Raw genomic sequence first — 25718 nt, 5'->3', positions numbered from 1 at the left:
ATGGTCTCGATTATTCCTCCTGATTCTTAGCCCTGTGTTCTTTCCTACTCACCTCCCTCTCTACCCACAATTTCACCCTGTCTCTCCACCTACCTGGCCCCACATGTAGGGTACCTGACAGATAAGGACCTTCTTGCATTTCTGTCCCGGTGCCGAGATGGCCTGAAAGAAAACGGTGTCATCATACTGAAGGACAATGTGGCGCTGGAGGGCTGTGTCTTCGACCTCTCTGACAGCAGCGTGACTCGGGACATGGACATCCTCCAGAGCCTCATTAGGAAGAGTGGGCTGGTCGTGTCGGGCCAGGAGAAGCAGGAGGGTTTTCCCGAGCATTGCATCCCGGTGTGGATGTTCGCCCTGCACAGCAATGGACACCCCTAGCCTGCGCTGGGAATGGCCTGCTGGACTGCGCACTGGTGCCTGGTGACCAAGGTGCTTTCCTTCATGGTGCCCTTGTAACTGTGAGGGGGATGGAGAGAAAGGATGCCCTGCATGTCTGGAAATGATGGCTGGTGTACAAGTTTTCGTGAACGATACAAGTACACGCACACTGGATTTTCTGTAACAAGAGGCCAGTGAAACATCATAGAAAAATGCTTTAAGCGCTTGAATACACCTAAACTGTACAAGTGGCACAAAGACAGAGAAGGGAGCAACGCGCACAAATTCTAAACTGCCTTGGTTCCTGAAGATATGCATTATATAGTGGTCCAGGATGGGTGAGGGAAGCCTCAAACCTCTTCACCTTCTCCCCTTCCCCTGCCCTCACAGCAGCTACCTTCGGGATAACCACTTCTCTTGGATAAAAACATCCCCTCAGTTAAGAGGGCACTAGTCTAAATAATCGTAGGAAAACAAGACCATTACTGAATTTTGGCTTTAGCCTTTCTCTTGGCAGAAAAAGTAGATGATTTCACTTTCTATTTTGGGTCAGTATCATTACCCAGTGATGTAATGTAGATGTAATTTGATAACAGAACTCTGGGTTTCAGTGTTGAGAAAGTGTGTCCTTTCAGGAGAAAATGTACCCCTGAAATTTCAGCCTTGAACATATAAGCAAATGTCACCAATAATTTAATTGTAGCCATTGGCTTCCAACACTGCTTGCTTCGTTGCTGCTGCCCGTTTCCTTGATTAATATGAGTGTACAGTGGGAAGAGAAGTAGCAAAGGAAATGGACAAGGAAATGATAAACCTGAAAATTGAAGCAGCTGGATTAATTTATGGCATGGGTTTAATTAAAAATAATTGAAACCTTTTAAAAACAAAAATATAATTCAATTGTTATTGTCAGTATGTTTAAATGTAACTGCTGTTGTCTCCAATTTCTTCATGTTGAGAAACACGTGTGCTTTGTTATACATGTTGAGTCTTCTATGAAATGCAAAGAATCAAATGCAGTAAAGAACGGGTACACTATCTCCATAAAAATCAAGTTTTCCAGTCTTAACTCTAACTAAGGAAGAGAATGATTATAAAATGTAGCATAACTTTGGTAGCTTCATTTATTGTGTTGGAAAATTACATCCAGCACACCCACCTTACCTCCACTGACTTCCAGCAGCTATATGGTCCAACGGTTAGAACCATTGGTGGGCAAGCCAGAGACGAGAATTAAATTAAATGGTGAACAGATCAAATAGGGCAAAACAAATGTACTCTTGCCTTTACCATCTGTGAGCTTTGGGACAAAATGGTGGAATCTTCTTTTTAGGTCTATCCCAGAAATTTTCTTTTATACTAGTATGTTTCATTCTCTTGACTTTCTGCTTTGCCAGTATCCAGACACTGATTTACACAATTGTCAATTTTCTCTCCTCCTGGGTTTCTGAGCTTATGGAGGAGATAACAGAATTGTCTGGTGGATATAAATATGACCTTCAACTCAGCGGGGTCTTTGAGGCTGATCAACAGCCCCTTTTCTCTTCCTAAGTCAAGTCCTGTACCATTCCCCTTAGAAAATTTTCAGATCTTTATTGCTCTAAACAGGTTCCCAACTCCCCACCTATCTTTAATTTAACTGAGAAAATAGAAGTTAGGGAGCACATTGCATGAATCGTCAGCCCCCACCCCCACTGTTAGCAGCAGGTCCAATGTAAAGGAAAGAGGAGACGGAGAGGAGAGTCAGTCAGCCATCGGCCGGATAATGGAGCCTAAAAGGTCATGTTAAGGTTCAGAGAAGTTATTCAAAGAACTAGGAGGCAGTTCTTGAAGAGTGCAAGTGGGGGACAAAGTTTTCTTGCCTTGGGAGTGAAGTCATATACACTGTGGAAATGAAGACATTTTGAGTGAGACTTACTCCGGCCATCTTCAGTCTAATTCTGTAAGCTGAAAACACTGCTGATGTTTATCAACACATCCAGAAGAAGGTGGCTGGGAGGTTTACCCAGGGTTTGACAGGTATGGCGCACGCCCTGGGCGCAGCTTGAAGGGAGGGAAGGCACCAATGAGCAGTGTCTATTGGCCCATCGCAGTTTCCACCACCAGCTGTGAGAGATCCTTCAGCATTTTAAAACTAATTGCTATAGGTGCTGTTTTCCACAGACACACTGCTGGTCACCCCGGTAAGCGACAGCCTGCATTAATCCCCAAACACTGGTTCATAGTCCTGCTGCCTCAGAGTCACCTGGAGGAACTTTTACAAAAGAGAGATTCCCAGGCTCCATCTCCATGAGAGTCTGGATCTGTGACTGTGATCAGATAATTTGTATTTTTTAAGAGGTCTCAAATTGATTTCTGATCATTCATTTTGTTTGAGGACCTGAAGGGAAAAGGTGTGGAGATGGACTCAGCCATAGAAGGATAAGGTGCAGCAGGCAGGAGTGTGGGCCAGTCTCAGGGAGATAGCTGAATGATTAAATGCGCTTCTCCAGCCCAGTGCCGGTCTTTCTAACATACGAATCTGACCATACAAACCTTAGATGACTCCCCAGCACCTACAGGGTGAACCCCCTGTCTTCAGCATGGCCTGTAGCCCTGGCTTCCCTCTCCCCAGCACCTACAGGGTGAACCCGCTGTCTTCAGCATGGCCTGTGGCCCTGGCTTCCCTCTCCCCAGCACCTACAGGGTGAAACCCTGTCTTCAGCATGGCCTGTAGCCCTGGCTTCCCTCTCCCCAGCACCTACAGGGTGAACACGCTCTCTTTAGCATGGCCTGTAGCCCTGGCTTCCCTCCCAGCCTTGTTTCTGCCACATTCCCTGCCGCTGTACTTAAATGTTTGTAGTTCCCTAAAGGAGTCATGACTGGTGACACAGCGTATTTATAGATATTACTTTCATAACCTGGGACATCTTTCGTTCTTTTTCGTCTGGCTCAGAATGCTTAGATGTCACTGACCTCAGGAAAGCTTCCCTCGATCCTGGTGCAGGGTTAGGTATCCCCACTACGTGCTACTCTCACATCCTCTACTAACATATCACAACCCTCATCCCATGGCATTGGAGTCCCTGGGTGGTGCAAATGGTCAACATATTGCTAACTGAACGGTTGGTGGTTCAAGTCTACCCAGAAGAACCTCAGAAGAAAGGCCTGGCAATCTACTGCTGAAAAATTAGTCATTGAGAACCCTATAGTTCTACCCTGTCACACGTGGGGGTCATAATGATTTGGAATTGACTCGAGGGCAGCTGGTACTGGTATCCCATGGTATTATAATTGCCTATTTACCAGCCATTTCCTCCCTTACATTCTGAGCTCCTCGATGGAGCATTCATGGTAACATTCTCAGTCCCTACCACAGGCCGTACCTCATACACTGCAGCTAGTCAAAACTTCTGTTCAAAGACTGAAAGGTGATGTTAAAAGCAGAAAGACACAGGGTAATCTAGAGTTTGGAGGCATCAAACAGGAGTCAGAGCAAATCAGCAGGAAAAACCAAGGGCTTCCAAAATTCTGTAGCAACGAGATGTACCAGTCTGGTCAAAGCGGTGATCAGCGGTGCAAGCTGGCAGGAACCAGGAAATTTTTAGACAGAGAAGGCAGTGGGCTCAGTGCTCGGCAAGCAGCTGGGAGGAGTTTATAGCCAGAGGATTAGGCCCTGAAATAAAATCCTGCATAACCAGGAATCTCTTTTTCAATAGGAGCCAACTTGAAGATTCAGCCAACCGAAAGCCCTTAGTTTGATCAGAGGGGTGGACGTGCCTGATAAGAGTTACAAGTTAAAATTGTGAGTAGGTCATAAACACAGCAGCTCCTAAGCCTCAGCTATTTACTGCTAAACAAAAGGTCTAAAAACTAGATGATAGCTGAAGTTAATCCTCTTGTGAATGTTGAGTAGAAAGTGCTCACCAATACTTCACAGACAAATTAATTGCAAACACTCCTGCAATTCTAGATGAACTTTGAAGGACCTGTTGGTTTATACAGCAATTCGTGAATGGGTGCAATCTTCTCTTCCTTCCTCTTCCAAGAACTGGGGCCACGGCTCCAAAGCACCAGCATGGAAGTATGCAGAGTCTTAAGGGTTAGCAATTTTATAGATTCGGGACCATCGTAAAAATATAAAACAAAAATGAATAAGGTCATCCATGTGAAAGACAATCTGTTCTGTATCATGGACACATTTTGGCCCCATCTTACTTTTCTTTTCCCTCCACCATTTCCTGTAACTGGCCTTTTCTGAGCAATGTATTGCGGAGAAGGCCTGTGTCAGATACATTCAGCTGCCTGTCACGAGTAATTAAAACCACTTGTATTATGGCTTTCCTTAGTTCCAGCTGACTCTTTGATGCTTTGGTGTCCATGCTCAAAACTACCTCTTATAATCATCAGATGCCAGTGTTTTTGCAGAGGTCACTGGAAGCTAATTAAGCAAATATGTGCAAAATAGTTTTCAATAATCTCAATTAGTAGAGTGTGTGTTTACTTGTCTTTAAAGTGGGGGCTGAGGAGTGACTTTTGAAACAATAACTGCCCTGCAGAGCTAGTCACCTGGTGTTTGTGCAACCCTTGGTCACATCACTTCTGTTACATGGCAAGCACTGTACTAAGTCTCTGCAAATTAACACATAGAATATGTCCGAGAAGATCATGGCTCAGTAATGGGAAAGACAGGTACATAAAGAATTATAATTCAGGATAAAAAAGACTAAAATGACAGTATATACAATGAATTGGAGTAATACAGAGAACAGGGTAATTCATTCCATCTCTGGGGTTTGAGGGAAGCTACACAAATTCATTAATTCACCCCACACTCTTCCAGGATCACAGGATACATCAGGGAACAGACCCAAAGATCCTGACACCACGTGCCTTGTATCCTAGGAGAGCTAGAGATGCGGTACATGTAAACTAGTAAATAATTTGTCACATTAAAAAGTGGTAAGTGTTTTGTGGAAAAGAGGAAAAAAATAGAGTAGAGTAAGGGCCTGGCAATCTGCTGAAAAATCAGCCCTTGAAAATCCTGTGGAGCACATTCCTACTCTGACACGTGTGGGCACACCGTGAGTTGGAGTTGACTTGATGGTAACTGTTACTTTTTTTTTTTTTTAAGTGGAAGGATTGGGAATCAAGGAAGAAGGCTGTAATTTTAAATAGTGGTCAGTGTTGGCTGCACTGAAGGGCAAAGAAGTGAAGGAGCAAGGGCATTAACCATCTGGATATCTGAAGAAGAGGGAACAGCTAGTGCGAATGCCCTAAGTTTTGACTGTGCTGGTGTATTTAAGAAACAGCAAAGAGGCCAGTGTGGTTGCAGCAAGGCAGATGATACAAGATGGAGTTCGTGGATGTGACTAGGGCCAGATGGTATAGGATCATATAGGTCATTGAAAGGAGCTCTGGTGGCACAGTGGTTAAGAGCTATGGCTGCTAATCAAAAGATCAGCAGCTTGAATCCACCAGCCACTCCTTGAAAACCCTATGGAACAGTTCTGCTCTGTCCTATAGGGCCGCTATGAGTTGGAATGGACTCAGCGGCAGCGGGTTTGGCTTTTTTTTTTTTTTTTTAGTTAGGTCACCGAAAGGAGTTTGGGAACAAAAGGAAAAAGCCATTAAAGGAGGCTAAGGAGGAGTGACCAGTAAAGTAGACCAAGAGTGCGGTGTTCTGGAAGTCAAGTGAAGAAAATCTATCAAGAGGACAGAGGGATTGACTGTTTCAAATATTGCTAATAAGTCAAGTAAGAGGAGAACTGAGAATTGGCCATTACAGTCTTGGTAGGGGAGAAGAAACAAAAGCTGGATTGAAGCAGATATAAAAGAGTATGGCAGGTGATGAAAAAAATTGGAAACGGATAGTGGTCATCAGTGTACAACATGACAAATGTAATTAGTGTCACTGAACTGGACACATAAAAATGGCTGAAATGACAAATGTTATATGTATTTCAATAAAAATTTAAAAAGAATATGGGAGAGTGAATATAGACAACTCTTTCAAGGAGTTTTGCTGAAAAGGGGTACAAAGAAAGAAGGAAGTAGGGCTAAGAGAAAAAAAAAATTTTTTTTTTTAAGATGAGAGGAATAACAATTTAATAATCACCCACGATGGATCAAAGAGGCATGTAATCTCCTTTGACCCAAGGAGAATGTAGGAAAGGATTGTCAATCTCCTGCTCTTTCTTTCCACAGTGAAACAAGAGCAAGAGGGAGGACTGCAGTCTGTACTGTGCATCCAATCATTTTTCCCAATCTCAGTGAGAGAAATCTCAGATCCTTCTGTGGAAAGGAGAGAATGAGAGATGGAGAAGGGACAGAAACACTCCCTCCTTTCTCTGTTGATCTCTTCTGGAGGTGGTAATTGAGGAATGGGGTAATAAGCATTCCCCTAGCAATGCCCAGGGCCTATGTTACATAGGAAAAAACTAGAAATATAAAAGGGGGTGAGGTAATCTAGGCATATGTGGGCCTACACGTGGGGACATGCCTCCTTATGTATGAAATGTAGGACCAGGGTATTAAGGGCAATTGAAATTAGAGAACTGAGGAAATCCACTCAGAGCAAAGGAGATAAAAGTGCTGGGAAAAGATGCCTGAAGCCCAGTGTATCAGTTATAACAATGATTGTATCTCTGGTCTAGCTGTGTAAAGGGGAATGTTTAATATGTGGACAGAAGGATTTCTTATAAAAGTCAAGGGCAAGAATGCAACTAGGTCTCAGGTTGGACTGGGATCACAGATGAGAAAGCCTTCGGAAATCCAAGAAATAGACCCTCTCCATTCCATGCCTTTGCTTTCCTCTGAACAGAAGCTCCATTTTTCTCTTTCTTTGTGGGTGGCGTTCTCTGCTCCCAAGTCCACATGACAGAAAACATTGGCAACCACAGTTTCTCAGTTTGCGTGTTGGACATTCAGCCACAGGGAGTGACAAACTTTGTCTTGGTTTGGTAGCTCTTGCAATTCCTTCAGTTCTCATTTCACTGGGAAGGGTCACCAATTGGTCCAGTTTAGATCAGGGTCTCCCTTCTGGTCCAATCGGCTGTGGTCAGGGGAGTAAGGTTACATTGTACAGAATGTCTGTTTTATATTCCCTCCTCTCTATCCCCAGCCATGGGCTCTAGGTGAGGGACACATTAAAGGAGGAGATGAGCTGCGAAGATACTCTAAAAGGTCTTCATTGTCTTCAGTGACTGAGACCAGGAAATAAGAAAATTTAAATTCATGTAACATGCTCATGCTATGCGCTCTTGTTGTTCTTAGGTGCTGTGGAGTCAATTCCAACACAAAGCGGCCCTGTGTGACAGAATAGACCTGCCCCATGGGGCTTTCTCAGCCGTAATCTTTATGGAAGGAGATTGCCGAGTTTTTCTCCTGCAGAGCCACTGGGTGGGTTCAAACCACCAAACTTTCGATTATCAGCCAAGGGCTTAACAATCCTGCCACCAGGGCTCCTTTGCTATGCATTAGAGGTGCAATTAAATAGTCTCTTGAACTCTTAAAAAGAGATTCTTGAGAAGACAGCTAACACCTGCACTTGGGACCTTACCGAGAATAAGAAGACTGAAATTTTCCTGCACTGTTGGGTTCACTACACGTACAGAAAGGACTTGGGTTACTGTAAGAAGAACAAAAAGATGTCATAGAAGAATGTCTGGTTCTCACCCCCTCCAGGAATATTTGTGAAGAAGGAAAAAGGAATGTGGCAGACAGATCCTCTGAGCGTTCCAGGTTTTCTCTGACAATATCTATTACTAAAACTGAAATTTAAATTTAGAACAATGAAATATATGGTGGCATTTTGAGTCCCAGTCATTAGGCCTTTCTGGGTGTTGCTCTGGGTCTAGCTACCCTGCTGTGACATGAAATGTAAGTTTATCCCTGGAAAAAACTTTAGAATAAACTTGTTTTAAATAATTTTTGTAGTCTTTGGCCCTTTACCTGGCTCAGAAAGTACGTGTGAAGTACTTTTCTCTGTCTCTTCTTCACCTCAGCCCTTTGGAGTTTTCTTTCAAAAGGTGAGAAAATAGCAGTAAGCACTCGATCAATGCTAAATTCTTCCCATTTATGATTTTCTTTAATTCTTATGGTAGCCCTGTGAGAAAGATTTTCCCATTTTACAAATATGGAAGCTGAGCCCTAGAGATTTTAAGAAAAAGCCCAAGGTCATGGGGGGTGGTTAAACCACAGAACACATATTGGAACTCAGAGCTGCTTGACATCAAACTCTTCTATGCTCTTGAAATAAACTCTAGGAATGATGATGATGTCTGGGAACATGAAAAGATATGTTTACAGTAGTTTATATGACTCACAGACATGTTAGTTGTTAGTTGCCCTCGAGTTGGCTCCGACTCATGGTCTCTTGACGTATTTACAGAACAAAGTGTTGCCCAATCCTGTGCCATCTTCGTGGGTGTCAGTATGTTTGAGTCCATTTTTGCGTCAATCCATATCATGGAGGGTTTCCCTTGCAGAGCTGTTAGGTGGGTTCCAACTGCCAACCTTTCATTTAGTAGCCAAGTGGTTAACCATTGCATCACCTTCTAAATAATAATAACAGCAAATATTAATTGGATACTTACTATTTAGTAAGCACTCTTGCATGGCCTTTATATAGGTTAACTCATTTAATCCTCTTAATACTCCTAGGAGTTACGTACCACTTTTATTCCCATTTTACAAGGCAGTAAAATGAGGTAGAAATGATGTAAGTAGCTTACCCAAGGTTACACAGCTAGATTTTTTTTCTTTTTTTATTGTACGTTAGATGAAGGTTTACAGAACAAAGTGGCTTCTCATTAAATAGTTAGTACACATATTGTTTTATGACATTGGTTAACAACCCCACAACATGTCAATACTCTCCCTTCTCAACCTTGGGTTCCCTATTACCAGCTTTCCTGCTCCCTCCTGCCTTCTAATCCTTGCCCCTGGGCTGGTGTGCCCCTCTAGTCTTGTTTTGTTTTATGGGCCTGTCCAGTCTTTGGCTGAAGGGCGAACATCAGGAGCGATTTCATTACTGAGTTGAAAGGGTGTCAAGGGGCATACTCTCAGGGTTTCTCCACACTCTGTCAGACCACCAAGTCTGGTCTTTCTTTTGAAGTTAGAATTCTGTCCTACAGTTTTCTCCAGTTCTGTCTGGGACCCTCTATTGTGATCCTTGTCAGAGCAGTTAGTGGCAGTAGCCAGGCACCATCTAGTTGTACTGGGCTCAGTCTGGAGGAAACTGTGGTAGATGTGGTCCATTAGTCTTTTGGACTTATCTTTCCCTTGTATCTTTAGTTTTCTTCATTCTTCCTTGCTCCTGAAGGGTGAGACCAATGAAATATCCTAGATGGCTGCTCGCAGGCTTTTAAGACCCCAGACACTACTCACCAAAGTAGAGTGTAGAACATTTTCTTTATAAACTATGTCACGCCAATTGAGCTAGATGTTCCCAAGACCATGGCCAGAAGCCCTCAGCCCAGCAATTTGGTCCCTCAGGGTGTTTCGATGTGTCTATGGAGCTCCCATAACCTTGCCTGGTACAAGTTGTGCTGGCTTCCCCAGTATGTGTACTGTCTTACCCTTCACCAAAGCTATCACTTATCTATTGTTTATTTAGTGTTTTTCCATCCCCACTCCTCCCTTCCCTCATAACCATCAAAGATTGTTTCTTTTTGTGTGTAAACCTTTTCATGAGTTTTTACAGTAGTGGTCTCATACAATATTTGCCCTCCAGATTCACCCATGTTATGAGATGCTTTACACATTCATTGTTTTTTATCATTGCATAATACTCCGTTGTGTGTATGTACCACAGTTCCTTTATCCATTCATCTGTTGATGGGCATCTAGGTTGTTTCCATCTTTCTGCTATTGTGAACAATGCACAGCTAGATTTGAACCTGGTAGTGTTACTCTCTGAGACATTTAGCCACATGTTACATAACAGAAGAAAGACCTTCTAGAGGAGGTTACCTCTCCACCTGCCAGCACTCTGTGGCCTCGTGCTATCTCTGGATCCTTTCTAGTGCTCCCATAGTTTGCTCTTGGTGACCCTTCTCACCTTCACCTTCAACCCCCACAGTATAAAGTTTGAAAAATAAATAATGAATGCAAAATATAAAACAGGACTGTGATGGTTACAGGTGTGTGTCAACTTGGCTGGGCCATGATTCTCAGTTGTTTGGCATTTATGATGTAGTTTGGCAGTTACATAATGATGTAATTTGGCAATTATGTAATAATGTAGTCATCCTCCATTTTGTGACCTTATGTAATCACCTCCATGATGTTATCTGATGTGATCAGCCAATGAGTTGTAGAGGGAGTTTCCTAGGAGGTGTGGCCTGCATCCAATATATATGGGCATTCTGGCAAAGCTCTCTGACTTTTGCTCTGGGTCCTGCATCCAGCTTGTCGTCATCTGACCTCTGGTCTTGGGACTTGAGCCAGTGGCCTGCTGTATTGTCTGCCAATCTTGGGATTCATTGGCCTCCACAGCCTGTGAGCCAGTAGCCTGCCATCTTACCTGTGACCTTGGATTTGTCAGCCCCAGCAGCTATGTGGCATTTCCTTGAGATAAATCTGTCTGTCTATCTCTTTCTATATATACACTTCAATAGTTTTGCTTCTTTAGAGAACACGGCCTAAGACAAGGACAGATTGTGATAGGATGGAGCCTTTCTAGACCCTGCTCTTTTATTTCCATTCTGGGAGATGAGTCTCAACTCTGATATACAGAACTCAAGTACATTCTCTTTCTCTACTGCAGTAGACTGTTCTCTGTTGGTGCCAAATGTGGGCAGAGATGCCAAGGTGTGTGTCCTAGTGATCTAGTGCTGCTATAACAGAAATACCACAAGTGGGTGTTTTTAACAAACAGAAATTTATTTTTCAGAATTTAGGAGGCTAGAAGTCAGAATTCAGGGCGCTGACTCTAGGGGAAGGCTTTCTCTCTCTGTTGGCTTCGAGAGAAGGTCTTTGTCTCTTCAGTTTCTGTTTCCTGGTTCCTTGGAGGTCTCCATGTGGCTTGGCATCTATCTTCTCCCTTCTCTGCTTGCTTAATCAGCTCCTTTTATGTCTTGTAAGAGATTGACTTAAGATGTACCCTACACTAATCCTGCCTTATTAACATAGCAAAGACAATCCATTCCCAAATGGAATTACAATCACAGGCGTAGAGGTTAGGATTTACAACACATATTTTGGGAGAACACAATTCAATCCATAACAGGGTTACAAAGGACTCCTTTGCACACCCTTCTGTCATATAGGGTCACTGTGAGTCGGAATCAACTCAACGGCAACGGGCTTGGTTTTTAATGTATGTCAGAGAGTTCCTAGTGGACAGAGTAGAGCTGCCCCATAGGGTTTCCAAGGAGAAACTGGTGGATTTGAACTGCTGACCTTTTGGTTAGTAGCGGAATTCTTAACCACTACACCACCAGGGCTCCAGGGAGTCCCTCCAGGGAGTCCCTGGGTGGTGCAAACAGTTAACGCACTAAGCTGCTAAATGAAAGGTTGGAGTTCACCCATAGGATCCTTGGAAAAAAGGCCTGGTCATCTCCTTCAGAAAGATTAGCCACTGAAAACCATGTGGAACACTGATCTGCTCTGACACATGTGAGGTGGCGGTGAGCCAAAGTAGACGCCACAGTGACTGTTTTTTTTAAAAATATATGCCAGGCGTAGTGTTAGGTACTGGAGATTTAAGTAACTTGCAGTTTGGCAGGATGGTAGAAATTAAATGAACATGCGCTTAAATAAATATATAATATTAATTGTGATAAATGCCATGAACCAAACATATAAGAAAAGAGAATAAGGGAGGAGGGGATCTAATGTAGATCTGAGGAGCCTGGAAGACTTTTCTTGTTTGTTCATAAACCTTGGATTCTTTGTGGCTTTTACTCAGCGGTGTTTATAAAATTAGGGCTACAATGAGATTCTTTGCATGGGGCCCCTAAAAAAATCAGGGAGAGGGTGGATTTGGAAGAGGAAGAAATTTCCCTTGTTCTGCATCTTCTTTTGTACCAGACCTGTGTTGTTCATGGTTTCATCCCCAGCACCTAGGCACATTGTGATTAGGTGTTTAATTAATGTTGGTTGGATAAATGAATAATTAAGAAGTTGAAATTTTTCTGCTTCTCTGTTTATGTTTAAGTTGTTCAGGGTTAAGCTGGAAGTATGGAGGAAGATCAAACTTTGGGAGAGAGATTCAACTCATAAATCCCAAAGCTGGGCTAAGACCTGCAGAATATGTGAACGCTCACGGACAATACCTAAGAAAATCATGATGACAGAAGTTAAAGGCCAGTTGAAAGAAAAATGAATTATTTCATTATTGAGACCTAATATTCAGAACTGGGCCATAAAACCTTTCCATTTCAACCTCAGTAGCATTGACCCAGGCCACCACACCAGGATGGTAGAGACCTTTCCTTTCTCCCCTTCGGCACACTTCAGCACTGTTTTTGAAAATGGAAGGAAACCTCTTCAGCTCCGGAGAGGCTTATGAGTAAGGTTAGGGCAGGATAAGAGTGAGAGAAGAGGTACCAAGAGTTTGAAAAGGAGGATTGAATAAAATGCCTTTTCCCTTTCCCTTCCTTAATTTTAAACTTTCTGGGATACAGAAAGTTTATTTCAGTTTAACTTTAAATGGTCCCGTGATGTGACCAAGCTTCCACAGGAAAGTCAGCAGAGTAATTGTGCAGGCCCTGAAACAAGGAGCAGTGTGGAAATGCCACTGCAAGCGTGCGGCATCGCAACACTTGCCTCGTCTTCAGTCTAAAAGTGGTTGCCTGCAGCTACCTTTAGTAAGCAAAGTTTCCCCTCTTTGAGACCCCATTAACCATGTACTACCCTCAGTGATTACTTGCTGGGGATATTGAAAGTTGGTTAATTATTATTCTCTACCTCAATTTCTACTTCCAGTTAAATAAGAATAACCTAACTTCAATGCTTGTGTGAAACTGGAGTCTCACAATGGCCTATGCCCTCTGGCCCCTTACCTCTGATGTTCTTGGAATGACCAAGCACGCTCTTGCCTCTGGGCCTTTACTTTTACTGTTCCCTCTGCTTGGAATACTTTCTCTGAGGTATTCATGTGGCTTACTTTTCATTTCTTCTGATCTCTCCTATAATATCACCTTATTAAAGAGACCTTCCCTGATTCCCCTATTTCCTTCCCTTTTCTCTCACTTAAGGTATTTTTCTCCAAAGCATTATCAGTAATCTGACATTACTTGGTGACATACCGTGGATATATCTATCCATCTCCCTGTTCTAGAGCATAGGCTCAAGAAGGCAGAGCCTTGGCTTTGCTATTGTCACATTCCCAGCATTCAGTAGAGTGCTGGCACAGAGTAGATGCTCAATAAATATTCAGGCAAATGTATGGGGGCCATAGTTTATTAGCAGCTACCAGGGGTGGGAGGGAGAGGGAAAGGGGGGCATTGCAAATGGAGCATGGAGTTTCTGTTTACAGCGATGGAAAATTCTCGTTGAATAAGGGTAATAGTTCACAGCAGATTATTGTAACATATCAAAAAGCTGTATACCTGTGAAAAGTTGAATTGGCAAATGTTTTGCGATACATTTTTTTACAACAACAACGAGAGTATATATTACTGGATGAACAAATAAAATGCAATCATAAGGGTGCTTAATAAAATAAAAAAAAAAAAAGCCTTACCCATGAGAACAAAGACATTAGCACTAAGACTGAGACTGGACGTCTGTCTGATTTCTTTGCTTGTGTTTTATTTCCTAGTTATCAGGCTTCCTCGTGGATTCCTTTATTCTCACATTTCTAAAGCTCAGCTTGTCTTCCTGCATTTCCACGTATACTCCAAACCCTAAAAGCTCTCCCCATTTTTACAATCCCAGGAAGAACTGATAGAACAATACATCTGGTGACCCAATTAAAATGGGCCACACTTAAAGCTATCCTGTTTTAAAGGAGACTATTTTAAGCAGATCACAATGTGTGTTACAGTAGGTTGTGCCTTTCTGCCAATAAACCCAGAAGTGTTTTATGAATAAAGACGATGTTGAAGAGAAAGGTTTTCTCTCTCATTTCTTTTAATTCACACTGAGAATTTTGTACAAATCTTCTGCTCCAATGTGCAGTAATAAAGCAATTTCCACAAGTTCAGGGATGACTCTTTTGGTTTAGAATCTGCTATTGCCTCTTGTTGATGATAGAGAGCCAGGCTTCAGTTTTGTGGGAAAATTAGGGCACACTAGATTCCACAGAAAATGATCCTTCTAGATTAGAAGACCAGATCTCCTAAACTTTACTTCCTTGTTCTTGAAAGGGTTCCTACAAGGTCCTTGAAAGGAACCTCAAGTTCAAGAGAGAAAAGAGAACACAGGCTAGTTTATAGCTGTCCCCACAACGCAGTTGCCGGATATCTCCTGACAGGGGGTCTGTTGTGCTTTGAAGGATAATAGAAAAATTCAAGCTCGGGATGAGCGCCTGTATGTGAAAATTAAAACTCCACCCCAAAACTTTACCCACATCTGAAGCCAAGTCCTTTTAGATGTGCAGGAAGGATCTGTTTACTTTGTGTGGAAAATCATTTTCTTTTTATGAGCAAGCTTCAGGGTTTCCTGATGATCTGAAAAAGGGCAGTTTCAGGGCATTCTTGGCACAAACAGAGCCCAGAAAGACTGAAAACCTTATTTTGCAACATTTTCTGCATGGTTTTTAAGGTCAGAGAAGACAAGTGGTTCTGATAAGTTTGGTAATACCTTCGAATTTGAATTGCCTCATCGTCCTGAACTGACCTGGGGAGATTAGAAACCAAATCAAACTGAAACAAAACAAAAAATAAAAGCAAAAACTGCAACCAACATAGCATGAACAATCTTTCTCTTTCTCAGAAGTCACATTTGGCCCAAAAGAAGGTAGCTATCCTGTTCCTATTATCATCAGTAAACCAAACATAAGACATTCCCATTGATTACTTACTGAACTTATGGTGGGAGAGGGGGTGGATAGCAGTCTTTAGATACATTCACCAAAAAACAAACTAACAAAACAAACAAACAAAAAACTCATTGCTGTGGAGTCGATTTGGACTCCCAGCGACCCTGTACAACGTAGCAGGACCTCCCCATAGGATTTCCAAGGCTTTTTTAACCTTTATGGGCGCCAACTGCCATATCTTTCTCCCTCAGAGTGGTTGGTGGATTCAATTAGCTGAACACTTAACCACTGCTCCACTGGGGCTCTGTAGATACATTCACAGTTCAATCTTTTTCTCACTGTCACCTTGCCCTCTTTTTCCTTCTTGCCGTTGTTCAATGGTTCACTTTTTTTTATCGTGCTTTAAGTGAAAGCTTACAGCTCAAGTTAGTTTCTCATACAAAAATTTATACACACATTGTTATGAGACCATAGTTGCAATCCCTATATTGTGACAGCAGACTCCTCCTTTCCACCCCGGATTTCCTGTGTCCATTCAACCAGCTCCTGTCCCTTTCTGCCTTCTCATCTCGCCTCCAGTCAGGAGCTGCCCATTTAGTCTCATGTATCTACTCGAACTCAGAAGCACACCATTCACGCGTATCATCTTATGTTTTATAATCCAGTCTAATCTTTGTCTGAAGAGTTGGCTTCGGGAATGGTTTCAGTTCTAGGTTAACAGAGAGTCCAGGGGCCATTTCTTCCAGGGTCCCTCCTGTCTCAGTCAGACCATTAAGTCTGGTCTTTTTATGAGAATTTGAGTTTTGCATTCCACATTTCTCCTGGTCTGTCAGGAACTCTGTTGTGTTCCCTGTCAGGGTGGTCATCGGTGGTAGCTGGGTATCATCTAGTTCTTCTGGTCTCAGGCTGATGGAGTCTCTGGTTTATGTGGCCCTTTCTGTCTCTTGGGCCAATATTTTCCTTGTCTTTGGTGTTCTTCATTCCCCTTTACTCCAGTTGAGTTGGGACCAATTGATGCATCGTAGATGGCCGCTCCTTAGCTTTTAAGACCCCAGACGCCACTCACCAAAGTGGGATGCAGAAAATTTTCTTAAACTTTGTTATGCCAATTGATCTAGATGTCCTCTGAAACCATGGTCCCTAGACCCCTGCCCCTGGTACTCTGCCCCTCGAAGTGTTTCGTTGTATTCAGGAAACTTGTTAGCTTTTGATTTAGTCCAGTTGTGCTGACTTCCCCTGCATTATGTGTTGTCCTTTGCTTCACCTAAGATAATTCTTGTCTATTATCTATTATCCCCACCCCTGTAACCATCAAACAATGTTTTCTTCTGTGTTTAAACCTTTTCTTGAGCTCTTATAATAGTGGGCTCATACAATATTTGTCCTTCTGTCACTGACTAATGTCACTCAACATAATGCCTTCCAGATTCATCCATGTTATGAGATGTTTCATGGATTCATGGTTGTTCTTTACTGTTGTGTAGTATTCCATTGTGTGAATATACCGTAATTTGTTTATCCATTCGTCTGTTGATGGGCACCTAGGTTGTTTCTATCTTTTTGCTGTCGTGAACAATGCTACAATGAACATGGGTGTGCATACGTGTGTGACAGCTCTTATTTCTCTAGGATATATTCCAAGGAATGGAATTGCTGGATCGTATGTTCGTGGAAACCCTGGTGGCGTAGTGGTTAAGTACTACAGCTGCTAACCAAGAGGTTGGCAGTTCGAATCTGCCGGGCGCTCCTTGGAAACTCTATAGGGCAGTTCTACCCTGTCCTATAGGGTCGCTATGAGTCGGAATCAACTCCATGGCAGTGGGTTTGGTTTTCTGGTTTTTAATGGTAGTTCTTTTTCCAGCTTTTTAAGGAAGCACAAAATTGATTTTCAAAGTGGTTGTACCATTTTACATTCCTACCAGCACTGTGTAAGCATCCCAGTCTCTCCACAACCTCTTCAATATTTATTATTTTGTGTTTTTTGGATTAATGCTAGCGTTGTTGGGATGAGACGGTATCTCACTGTAGTTTTGATTTGCATTTTGCTAATTATCCTGAGCATTTCCTCATGTATCTGTTAGCAGAATGAATGTCTTCTTTGGTGAAGTGCCTGTTCATATCATTTCCTTATTTTTTAATTGAGTTATTTGTCTTTTTGTTGTTGAGGTTTTGCATTATCTTGTAGATTTTAGAGATCAGGCCCTTATTGGATATGTTGTAGCCCTTTCTTCCCCCACCCCCAGTCTTTGCGTTGTCTTTTTACTCTTTTGGTGAAGTCTTTTCATGAGTGTAAGTGTTTGATTTTTAGGAGCTCCCAGTTATCTAGTTTCTTTTCTGGTGTTTGTGCATTGTTAGCAATGTTTTCTATTCTGTTTATACCATGTATTAGGGCTCTTAGCATTGTCCCTATTTTTTCTTTCATGATCTATATAGTTTTAAATTTTATCTCTAGGTCTTTGATCCATTTTGAGTTTGTTTTTGTGCATGGTGTGAGGTATGGGTCTTGTTTCATTTTTTTGCGGATGGATATCCAGGTATGCCAGAACCATTTGTTAAAGAGACTGTAATTTTTCCATTTAATGGACTTTGAAACTTTGTCAAATATCAGCTGCTCATAGGTGGATGAATTTACATCTAGATTCTCAGTTCTGTTCCGTTGGTCTATGTATCTATTGTTGGCATAGTGGTTAAGTGCTAGGGCTGCTAACCAAAGTGTCGGCAGTTCAAATCCCCCAGGCGCTCCTTGGAGACTCTATGGGACGGTTCTACTCTGTCGTTTAGGGTCGCTGTGAGTCAGAATTGACTCGACGGCACTGGGTTATCTGTTGTTGTACCAGTACCAGGCTGTTTTGACTACTGTGGCGGTGTAATGTTGTTGTTGTTGTTAGGTGCCATTGAGTTGGTTCCAACTCATAGTGACCCTATGCACAACAGAACGAAAACTGCCAGGTCCTGCGGCATCCTAACAATCGTTGTTATGCTTGAGCTCATTGCTGCAGCTACTGTGTCAATCTACCTTGTAGAGGGTCTTCCTCTTTTCCGCTGACCCTGTACCCTGCCAAGCCCTTCTTCAGGGACTGATCCCTCCTGACAACATGTCCAAAGTATGTAAGATGCAGTCTCGCCATCCTTGCTCCTAAGGAGCATTCTGGTTGTACTTCGTCCAAGACAGATTTGTACGTTTTTTTGGCAGCCCATGGTATATTCGATGTTCTTCGCCAACACAATTCAAAGGTGTCAATTCTTCTTCGGTCTTCCTTATTCATTGTCCACCTTTCACATGTATATGATGCGATTGAAAGTACCATGGCTTGGGTCAGGTGCACCTTAGTCTTCGAGGTGACATCTTTGCCCTTCAACACTTTAAAAAGGTCTTTCGCAGCAGATTTACCCAATGCAATGTGTCTTTTGATTTCTTGACTGCTGCTTCCATGGCTGTTGATCGTGGATCCAAGTAAAATGAAATCCTTGACAACTTCAATTTTTTGTCCATTTATCGTGATGTTGCTCATTGGTCCAGTTGTGAGGATTTTTGTTTCATGTTGAGGTGTAGTCCATACTGAAGGCTGTGGTCTTTGATCTTCATTAGTAAGTGCTTCAAGTCCTCTTCACTTTCAGCAAGCGAGGTTGTGTCATCTGCATAACGCAGGTTGTTAGTGAGTCTTCCTCCGATCCTGATGCCCCGTTCTTCTTCATATAGTTCAGCTTCTTAGATTATTTGCTCAGCATACAGATTGAATAGGTATGGTGAAAGAATACAACCCTGACACACACTTTTTCTGAATTTAAATCAATCAGTATCCCCTTGTTCTGTCCGAACAAACGCCTCTTGATCTATGTAAAGATTCCTTATGAGCACAATTAAGTGTTCTGGAATTCCCATTCTTCGCAATGTTAACCATAATTTGTTATGATCCACGCAGTCGAATGCCTTTGCATAGTCAATAAAACACAGGTAAACATCCTTCTGGTATTCTCTGTTTTCAGCCAGGATCCATCTGACAACAGCAATGATATCCCTGGTTCCACGTCCTCTTCTGAAACTGTCCTGAATTCTGGAAGTTCCCTGTCGATATACTGCTGCAGCCGTTTTTGAATGATCTTCAGCAAAGTTTTGCTTGCATGTGATATTAATGATATTCCTCTATAATTTCCACATTCGGTTGGATCACCTCTCTTGGGAATAGGCATAATATGGATCTCTTCCAGTCAGTTGGCCAGGAAGCTGTCTTCCCTATTTCTTGGCATAGATGAGTGAGCACCTCCAGTGCTGCATCTGTTTGTTGAAACATCTCAATTGATATTCCCTCAATTCCTGGAGCCTAGTTTTTTGCAAATGGTGGTAAATAGGTTCTAAAATCAGGTAGTGTGAGGCTTCCCACTTTGTTCTTCTTCTTCAGTAATGCTTTACTTATCCAGGGCTTCTTCCCTTTCCACATGAAGTTGGTGATTTGTTTCTCCATCTCATTAAAACATGTCACTGGAATTTGAATCGGGCTTACATTGTATCTGTAGATCACTTCAGGTAGAACTGACATTTTCACGATATTGGGTATTCCATCCATGAGCAAGGTGTTTTTCCACTTACATAGGTCTCTTTTAGTTTCTTGCAATAGTGTCTTGTACAGGTCTTTCTAACTTTAGAAAAACAATCAATGTAATCCATTACATAAATAAAACAAAGGACAGTTTTCTTTTTATTGGTCTTTTAATGTCTCTGGTTAGATTTATTCCTAAGTATTTTATCTTCTTGGGGGCTATTGTAAACGGTATTTATTTGGTGATTTCCTCTTTGAAGTTCTCTCTGTTGGTGTAGAGGAATCCAACTGATTTTTGTATGTTCATCTTATATCCTGATATTTGCTCAAATCTTATATTAGTTCTAGTAGTTTTCTTGTGGATTCTTTGGGGTTTTCTGTGTCTAAGATCATATCATCTGCAAATAGAGATATTTTTACTTCTTCCTTGCCAATTTGGATGCCCTTTATTTCTTTTTCTAGCATAGTTGCTCTGGCTAGGACCTCCAGCACGATGTTGATTAAGAGTGGTGATAAAGGGCATCCTTGTCTGGTTCCCATTCTCAAGGGGAATGCTTTCTGATTCTCCCCATTTAGGGTGATGTTGGATGTTGGCTTTGTATAAATGTCTTTTATTATATGGAGGACTTTCCCTTCTATTCCTATTTTGCTGAGAGTTTTTTATCATGAATGGGTGTTGGACTTTGTCAAATACCTTTTTCTGCATCAATTGATAAGATCATGTGGTTTTTGTCTTTTATTTATGTGATGGGTTACATTGATTGTTTTTCTAATGTTAAACCATCCCTGCATAAAGTGTGAATCCCACTTGGTCATGGTGAATTATTTTTTTTGATATGTCGTTGAATTCTATTGGCTAGAATTTTGTTGAGAATTTTTGCATCAAACTTCATGAGGGATATAGGTCTATAATTTTCTTTTTTAGTGGTGTCTTTACCTGGTTTTGGTATCAGGGATATGGTGGCTTCATAGAATGAGTTTGGAATCATCCAGCCTTTTCTCCGCTCTGAAATACCTTTAGTAGTAGTGTTAACTCTTCTGTGAAAGTTTGGTAGACTTCTCCAGTGAAGCCATCAGGGTCAGGGCTTTTTTTTTTTGTTGGGAGTTTTATAATTACCTCTTCAATCTCTTCTTTTTTTATATAGGTTTATTTAGTTGTTCTACCTATGTTTCTGTTAGTTCAGGTAGGTAGTGTGTTTCTAGAAATTTGTCCGTTTCCTCTAGGTTTTCAAATTTGTTGGAGTGCAATTTTTATGGTATTCCTTTAGTTCCAGTTGGGTCTATTGTGATATAAGCCATCTCATTTCTTATTCGGGTTATTTGCTTCCTCTCCCGTTTTTCTTTTGTTAGTTTGGCCAATGGTTTATTGATTTTGTTGATCATTTCAAAGAATAAAATTTGCATCTTGTTAACTCTTTCAATTGTTTTTCTATTCTCTATTTCATTTATTTCTTCTCTAATTTTTTTTTAAATTTTTTTTAATTGCTTTCTTCAGATGCCTGAGGAGTTCTTTTGCTGCTCTCTTTTTATTTGTTCCAGTTGTAGGGTTAATGTTTTGATTTTGGCCTTTTCTTCCTTTTTGGATGTGTGCATTTATTGCTATAATTTGACCTCTGAGCACTGCTTTTGCTGTGTCCCAAAAGTTGTGGTAGGATGTGTTTTCATTCTCATTTGATTCTGTGAATTTCTTTATTCTGTCCTTAATTTCTTCTATAAGCCAGCAGTTTTTGAGCAAGGTGTTGTTCAGTTTGGATGTGTTTGATGTTTGTCCTAGCTTTTTCTGTTATTGATTTCTATTTTATGGCATTATGGTCAGAAAAGATGCTTTGTGATATTTCAGTGCTTTGGATTCTGTTAAGGCTTGCTTTATGGCTTAATATGTAGTCTATTCCAGAGAAAGTTCCATGTGCATTGGAAAGGAAAGTATACTTGGCTGCTGTTGGGTTGAATGTTCTGTATATGTGTATGAGGTCAAGTTGTTTGATTGGGGCATTTAGATCTTTTGTGCCTTTATTGAGCTTGTCTCTGGATGTCCTGTCCTTCACTGAAAGTGGTGTGTTGAAGTCTCCTACTATTATTGTGGAGCTGTCTATTTCTCTTTTCAATGCTGTTAGAGCTTGTTTTATGTATTTTGGAGCCCTGTCATTGGGTGCGTAAATACTTATTATGTTTATGTCCTCCTGGTGTATTGAACCTTTAATCATTATATAGTGTCTTTCCTTATCCCTTGTGGTGGATTTTACTTTAAAGTCTATTTTGTCAGAGATTAATATTGCTACTCCTGCTCTTTTTGGATTGTTGTTTGCTGGTTATATTTTTTTCCATCCTCTAAGTTTTAGCCTTTAAGTCTCAGGTGTGTTTTTTGTAGGCAGCATATAGATGGATCATGTTTTTTCCGATTCTGCCACTCTCTGTCTCTTTATTGGTCCATTTAGTCCATTTACATTCAGCATTAGTTACTGATAGGTATGAGTTTAGTGCTGTCATTTTGATTTTCATTTTGTGTTGTTGATAGTTTCTTTGTTCTGCTTAATTTTCTGCGCTCAGTTGTTTTTCGTTATGTATTTTCATCTTTTTCATTGTTGTTGATTTTGTGTTTGCTGAGTCTTTATGTTTTTCTTGTTTTTTATTTTGATGTGTAGGATTGTTAGTTTCCTTTGTAGTTATTTTAATATTAACTTCTATTTTTCTACTTTTAAACCAATCTTTTATTTCTTTGGATTACCTCGACTTCCTCTCCATATGAAGATCTATGACCACATTTTTTTAGTCCTTCTTTTTTGATTTAACGTTGTCATCTTTTACATAGTGACGTCTCTTTTCCCTGTTTTGAGCATTTTAGCTTTGTTTTGTGTGTGTGTGTGTGATTTCCTTATCTAGGTGGATACCTGGTTGCTCTGTCCTATGATCTAGTTTTGGGTTGTGATCTGATGTTATTGATTATCTAACTAAAGGACTCCCTTTAGTACTTCTTGTAATTTTTTTTTTTTTACAAATTCCCTAAATTTCTGTTTATCTGAAAATGCCCTAACTTCACTGTTGTATTTGACAGACAGTTTTTCTGGATATATAATTCTTGGCTGGCAATTTTTTTCCTTCAAGCCTTCAGCCTTCATATATATACGTCATCCCATTGCCTTCTTGTCTGCATGGTTTCTGGTGAGTAGTCTGAGCTTAGTCTTATTGACTCTCCTTTGTAGATGACTTTTCTTTTATCCCTAGCTGCTCTTAAAGTTCTCTCTTTATCTTTGGATCTGATAAGTTTGATTATAATATGTGTTGGTGACTTTCTTTTGGGATCTACCTTGTGTGGGATCCAATGAGCTTCTTGGATAGATATCTTCTTATATTTCACAATATCAGGAAAGATTTCTGTCAACAAATCTTCAACGAATCTTTCTGTATTTTCTGTCATCCCTCCTGTCCTGGTACTCCAATCACTCATAGATTATGTCTCTTGATAGAGTCCCACATAATTCCTAGGGTTTCTTCATTTTTTTTTTAATTGTTTTGTCTGACTTTCTCAGATAAGTTGGTGTCAAGTGCTTTATCTTCAATCTCACTAATTCTGACTTCCATTGCCTCAATTCTGCTATGAGTTTCTATTGAATTGTCTAATTCTGAAATTTCATCATTAATGTTTTGGATTTCTGATTGCTATCTCTCTATGGATTCTTGCAGCCTGTTATATTTGTCATTATGGCCTTGTACAACCTTCTTAAGCTCCTCTATTGCCTTATCTGTGTGTTCCTTGGCTTGTTCTGCATTTTGCCTGATCTTCTTCCTGATCTCTTGAAGAGCTCTGTATATCAGTCTTTTGAGTTCTACCTCTGATAATTCCAAGAAATTATCTTCCTCTGGAAGGTTTTTTGATTCTTTGTTTTGGGCACTTCCTGAAGCCATCATGGTGTGCCTCTTTATGTGATTTGGTATTGACTGTTGTCTCCAAGGCATCAATAAGTTATTATATTAATTTATTTTATGTTTTCTTTCTGTGTCCTAGCTTCTTGTTTTGTTTTGATATGCCCAAATAGGCTGCTTGTGTGAGCTAGTCTGATTACTGGTGCCTTTGAAGCTATAATATCCTGTCACCAGGTGGTTAGAGCTGTCATTAGGTATGGGATCCCTAGAGTCGTTTTACTTTTCTTGTATGGATTCAGCTCAGGTGTCCAGGTAGTTGGTCACCAAGTGTGTGGTATAGGCTCTCACCTACAGTGCTATATGGGCAGGGGTGATTGGAGTAGCACAGATATGTGGCTGCAGTAGGGAGTCATGTGTTGAGCAAGGCAGGGTACTGATGGCTTCCCCTGAGTGTCTGGGAGAAAATCATGTCCGTGTTCAGTAGAGTATGTAGTTGGGTAGATTTTGCAGTTGGACTATGGTCATACAAAGTTGTTGGCTGTAAGGACTGGGAGGCATGCACTTATTCTGGGACCCCTGTCGAAGGTGGCTAGGTAGCATGGGTGGAGCCACCAGTCCTCAGGCTCCTGATGTGGGTAGGGAGAACCCTGCTTAATGGGCAGAGCAGTGTCAAATGTCACGAATCTGCCACTTCACCTTTTAGCTGATGCAGTTGAAAATAGGCTTCAGGTATATACCCTGTTGTACTGTGCTAATGAGGGCCTACGCTATTGAAATGGGCCCACAGAAGTCTATGCAGGGGTGAAAGGCATTCAAAGTCCGTGAACCCCTTAGGCCTGTGCCTAGGCAAAGGGGCTGTGCCTGCCCGGGGTTCCTGGCTTAGGGGAGCTGGGAGAGTATTTTTTTCCTGTTTGTTAATTTGTTCCCTTTCCAAAGCTGGGAGAGTGGCTCAGAGAGCACTATAGGTCCTAATTCTGGCTGAGGAGATACAGCAATCACTGAAGCTGACCCAGGACCCAGCGCAGAGTGGGGAGGGGACAGGTCAATGGGAGAGACGTTCTTCCCAAAGGGGGTATTTTCCGATCTGTGTGGTAGGTTAGACGCATGTACTTATCTTTTGCCAATTGTGCACTGCTTCTCTCTCATTCTGGAGGCTTGAGTAGACTCTCCACTGCTCGGTTGCTCCCAATGTGGAAAACGTGTCTCGAGCAACACTGCTTGCCTCACCACACATGCCAGCCAATCCTGCTGGGCCAGGCCTGGCAACTCCTCACTGCTCCTGAACCATGTCTCCCTCCACCTGCTGCTCAGTCTGGTTCCTCAACTTTGCCTTTGGTGTTTAGGGCTCCAAGATTGCCATATATAATCAGTTCACTTGTTTTTTTTTTTTGAGCCTTTGCTGTAAGAGGGACCACAGGAGGTATCTGACTACTTTGCCATTTTGGGCCCACCCTATTTCCAATTGTTCACTTCTTATGAGCAAGCTATCCTCATCTCACCAAATCCTACCAACAGACCTCCTCCAACAGGTGTACCTTTGTACACTTCAGCTCATAATGATCTCCCCACCTCTCAACTCTCCAGTTGCCACTGAGTTTGTTTCTGACTCATGTGACGCCATGTGTTTCAGAGCAGAACTGTGCCCCATAGGGTTTTCAGTGGCTGATTTTTTAGAAGTAGATCACAGGACTTCTGAGGTGCCTCTCGGGTCCTTAAACCTCCAACCTGTCAATTAGTAGCTGAGCACATTAACCATTTGTACCACTTGGGGATTCCATATCTCAGCTATAACAGGATGCATTCTCTAGGGCCCCAAGTACTTTACAGCTCGAATCCAGGTTTGTTTGGTTTTTTTTCATCTCTCTACCTCTAAAGTTAGGACAAACAACCTCTTCTCAGCAACCTTCTGACTTTCCTGAACTGGAAGGTCACCCCCAGATTCCCTACCTGGAAGACCAAGTCCTTAAGTTTTTGTAGCTTGTAGGTTCCTTCGTTTGACCACATTTCCACAAGTGACTCCTCTTCAA

General features: G+C 41.6%; 1 protein-coding gene across 1 annotated transcript in view; it reads left to right on the top strand.

Annotated features, from left to right (window-relative positions):
- NTMT2 (N-terminal Xaa-Pro-Lys N-methyltransferase 2) overlaps nt 1-4047 on the top strand; it is a 36066-nt gene extending 32019 nt beyond the window's left edge. The window contains exon 4 of the mRNA XM_003415053.4: nt 110-4047. Coding sequence (XP_003415101.1) covers nt 110-381 — 272 coding nt within the window. The 3' untranslated portion in view covers nt 382-4047. The remainder of the gene's footprint in view (nt 1-109) is intronic.
- Nucleotides 4048-25718: the final 21671 nt, after the last annotated feature.

The sequence above is a fragment of the Loxodonta africana genome, chromosome 3 (genome assembly GCF_030014295.1).
Source record: "Loxodonta africana isolate mLoxAfr1 chromosome 3, mLoxAfr1.hap2, whole genome shotgun sequence".
Taxonomy (NCBI): Eukaryota; Metazoa; Chordata; class Mammalia; order Proboscidea; family Elephantidae; genus Loxodonta; species Loxodonta africana.
The sequence above is the reverse complement of the archived record's forward strand: the minus strand, read 5'-3'. Positions and strand labels throughout refer to the sequence as shown.